General features: G+C 36.9%; 1 protein-coding gene across 1 annotated transcript in view; it reads right to left on the reverse strand.

Moving 5' to 3' along the window:
• Positions 1–1,242: 1,242 nt before the first annotated feature.
• The window catches only part of RCN2 (reticulocalbin 2), an 11,188-nt gene continuing 8,330 nt past the window's right edge, over positions 1,243–4,100 (reverse strand). Inside the window, exons 6-7 of the mRNA XM_008641990.1 lie at positions 3,815–3,957; positions 1,243–2,044 (exon numbers count right to left, since the gene is read on the reverse strand). Coding sequence (XP_008640212.1) covers positions 1,892–2,044; positions 3,815–3,957 — 296 coding nt within the window. The 3' untranslated portion in view covers positions 1,243–1,891. The remainder of the gene's footprint in view (positions 2,045–3,814; positions 3,958–4,100) is intronic.

The following is a 4,100-nucleotide window of genomic DNA, read 5'->3' on the forward strand; positions in this document are numbered from 1 at the left end:
TTTATCAATGCACTGGCTTTCTCCATGCCTTAATTCAAAAGAGATCACTACTCATTTGCAAGTACTGCACATTCATTAGCCAAGCACACAATGCTTGTGGTGCTGAAGACATTTCTATGTCTCAGAAAAGACCCTTGGATCTTTGTCTCAAACATATCATCTCCAGCAGGTCTACCTCTGGACCAAATGTCCGTTTTTCAGAGATACAGTGACTTGTTTAGCATCATGGGAGGCAACAGTTTAGATTCCTTCAGCATATTTTAGCAAATATTCTGCATATGTGCTCATTTAGAGACACCACCAGTCACTTTATATATATATATTTTGTTTTGTTTTAGTATTCCTGGGCACACTGGATTTATTAGAATTTTTTTTTTTTTTAAATCAGATCTCACCACCACCATGGCAAGAGTTGTACTCACATTCCCAAGGAACTGACATAAAAAAATATGGGTAGAAAGAAATCCAACCACTAAAATTGAAGACATGTTTTGAATTTCTATTACTATGATATCTAAAAATGAAGTGTATGTGGTTTTGCTCTGAATCAGAATTTCTAACCTTCTACTGGTGACACATCAGCACTTATCCCGAAAGGAATTCCATTTGTTCTGAGCATAATTAAGAGGTGGTATCCTGGGAAAAACAAAACAAGGCAGAACTAGCTGCTTTTACTCAACAGAGCTGGGAGGAAGGAAAACATTACTCAAGAAGAACATTGTGCTAGCACTACAAGAGTTATTTATGTAGGAATTAAAAAACTCTAATGCACTCCCCATGAGCTGCTCTGGGAGGCTTTGTCTTTGTTTGGAATACTCATTTCTTGCTAGGAGACAGAAGTGAATATTTGGACTTTCCTACACTGAATCTGTAGTGCCATTAACCCTTCAGACTATTTCAAATAATCACAAAATGGGACAGCACTCACTGGTGGAGCTTTCAGCTGGGGTTAACTTCTAGAGGTTATTACTACAAATATTATTTATGTAATGCCTTGATGCTTCAGCATTCCATATACCACAAATTAAAAAATAAACACAATTGCTTTTGCAAACTTGTCCAGGAAATGCTAAATGCACATGTTGCTTTTTTTGAATCTTCTTTAGCATCTAAATCAGATGACACATCTCTGGTTGATAAAGCCAAGAATGTTGCCACTGGATATTATGTACATTGCTCACACCTCCAGGAGATGCTATGGGTGACCCACAGTAAGAAATAAATGTACAAAACACAGAAAGGTAGAACATTTTAAGTTTTAATCCAACAAATGAAGAGGGTCTTGACACAGTAAAATACCACTGTATTGCTAATGCTCTACAATTGTACATTAAAAATAATTATTGTCATAGATGTAAAAATAGCAAGTTTTATGGTAGAGTAAAACACAGTATAGAAACCATTCAAAATCAAGTAGAAACCTCTTAAACAACTGAGGCATTTACATAAGTATTTCTCCAAAGGTATTAAATAAAACACAGTTAATACTGACTCTAAATATCCCCCCACCTTCCCCACACTCTGCCCTAATTAAATTGATTAGAAAAATAGTAGTCTCAGTTACTACATTTCGCATTCTTTCGGAACCATTTAGATTCTCCATTTTCTTCAAGTACAGTAGAACAACTCTTCACAATACAGTACTACCCTGAAGTAATTTATTTCTCAATGCTATAGAATTTTGACAGCAAGTAGTTCAGATTAATTTTGAAGTCTAGAAGAGGCCTAGGAAGTTTGCAGGAGGGCAATTAAATTTTGAATGCAAATTATTTACACAAACATTAGTGTACTGTAATTACAGCATAAAACTTGCAATGCAGCTGATGAGCGCTTTTAACAAAAGCTCCAAATGAAAGAAAGGGAAGAAAAAAAAGATTACAAAATAAATAATCTAAAGTTCTTCATGGTAGAAACGTTCATCATGAAGCTGCCTACCATAATCTGTTGCTTCACTGTTAAGAAACAAATCCTGGTTCTTAAGAATTTCTGCCTCAGAAAGTTTTTTATCATCATTCAAATCCATCTCTTCAATGAGGTGCAGAGCCTGTAAAAGAAACAGAACACCACAATGCACCAAGCTAAAACAATTCTGAGTTTTGCTTATTTATATATCGTAAAAAGAGGGAAGTTTAGCAGAAAAATGAAAAACCAGTTACAGAACATTTTAGTTGTAGCTCATTCACCAGTATTTCATAGTTCAAAGCTAACAGGCTGTGCAGCAGCTCTCCTGCACCTCTTATTTCCGAGAAATAGGAGTCCTGGTATTACATGGGCTTTGTTTTCATTTGCTAAACATCTACAAATACAGTGATTTAGAGAATCCTTCTGTTCCTACTTTTCCTGATTGGTTTGGCTCAATGTAAGTGAGCCAAAAATAACGGGAACTAACGTCAGCCAAGTGGATTTTAAAAGCACTCTGCATGGCAAAAGCTGAAAGATTAACACGACAAACATCTTGGCCAACACATGTCAATTCCTGCAAATGGAATAGATAGTAATTTTTCTATTTTTATGTTATTTAGCTACCAGGTTTCTCAAGCCATTTTGAAATGCTGAAATGGAAGTGTGATATTCTGATTTCAAACAAAAGTTTATGCCTGAAGTCATAAACCTTCTCTTCAGGACAGGTGACTTTGCTAAGCCTTTATATTTACCGAAGAAAAAACTAGCACATTAGAGAAACAAATAAAACAAATTATTTGTTGCAGAGCTGAGCTATTACTACAGCATGGCCTTGCTGTGAGCCAAAATTTGAATGATAGCTAAGAACAGCTAAAAAAAAATCCAAACCAAGCAAGCCAACACAGGTATGAACAGACTCAACACCACACAGAGTTCATGTCAGAACAGTGCTATTTCTGTGAACTAAGAACTGACCACAGCCAGAAAAGGCCATGAAAAGGCTCACAGATCCCCATTTGCAAAAATACTCCCAGAAGAGCTCAGCTTCCGACAAGGTCACTCACGGCAGCACCTGGGGCTGCTGCTGCCGCCGCCGCTCCTGTCACCAGAGCCCAGCAGGCCAGAGGTGAGAGCTCAGCAATGAGCACATGGGCTGTGCTGTCTGACACAGAGAGGCTCCTCTCTTCCCCAGCAACGTGAGGCCATGGGAAGACCTGGTGTTCCTGCCCTTCTGAACACCAAAATCCTCCAGGGTAAAGCAAAGACATGGAAAATTTAGCTGAGCAGTTACTAGCAGAAAGGCAGAAATCCTCTCTACTGCAGTCAGGGACTGGAAACTGCTACAAAAAAATAAGCTAAAACGAGAATCCACTTAAAAGCTATTATGCTGTTCTACCCCTGATTAAACCATTTTAATTAGCATCATCAAAGTTTGCTTTACACCATCTTGAATCACAGAGTACTTCCATTTTCTTGTACTTAAGACAAGTTTTTAGTTCTACAAATTATGATGATTTATCCAGTTAGAAGAATTACAATCAATTTCTTATTTCAAAATTATGCAGCTTCTTTTGGTAGTGCATCTCATTAGATTTACCTACAATAACTAAAAAATTACTAATTAAAATTCCGTACCCTTGAGTCAAAGCAGATAAGATACTTAAACATGTACAAAAGCACTTTGTTAATTTACAAACATTTACACAATTAATAGGAACTTCACATTTGCCTAATGCATTTAAAGGACCTGCATTCCTTGTCAAAGTGAAAAGTTAAAAATATATGCAAAGATCTACTGACGTTCTTTTTCAATAACTAAGACATGATAAATCTGAATGCTTCTATCATTTTCTGTGATACCTTCAAAATTCTCCTGCAGTAATTAAAACCTAACAGCAGTCAAACCACGTACCTCCTCTTGTGCAATACCCTGATTGTTGGGCACTATCCAAGACAGCAGCTCTTGAGGGTTGAGTTTTCCATCATGATCCTTGTCATAGTCATTCACAAACCGGTCCTTCTCAACCAGTATCCATTCTGGATCTTCCCTTGCAGCTAGTAAAACACAATTGTCAAGTTTAAAGCCACTCTTCAGTTTAAAGCAGAGGTTTCCGTCTTTTCTCCTAAGCAAATTCACTTATTCTCATAAAACATAACCTAAAAGTGATGTTACTAAACAAAAACAAACCTTAATGGGC

The sequence above is a fragment of the Corvus brachyrhynchos genome, unplaced genomic scaffold (genome assembly GCF_000691975.1).
Source record: "Corvus brachyrhynchos isolate BGI_N302 unplaced genomic scaffold, ASM69197v1 scaffold309, whole genome shotgun sequence".
Classification (NCBI taxonomy): Eukaryota; Metazoa; Chordata; class Aves; order Passeriformes; family Corvidae; genus Corvus; species Corvus brachyrhynchos.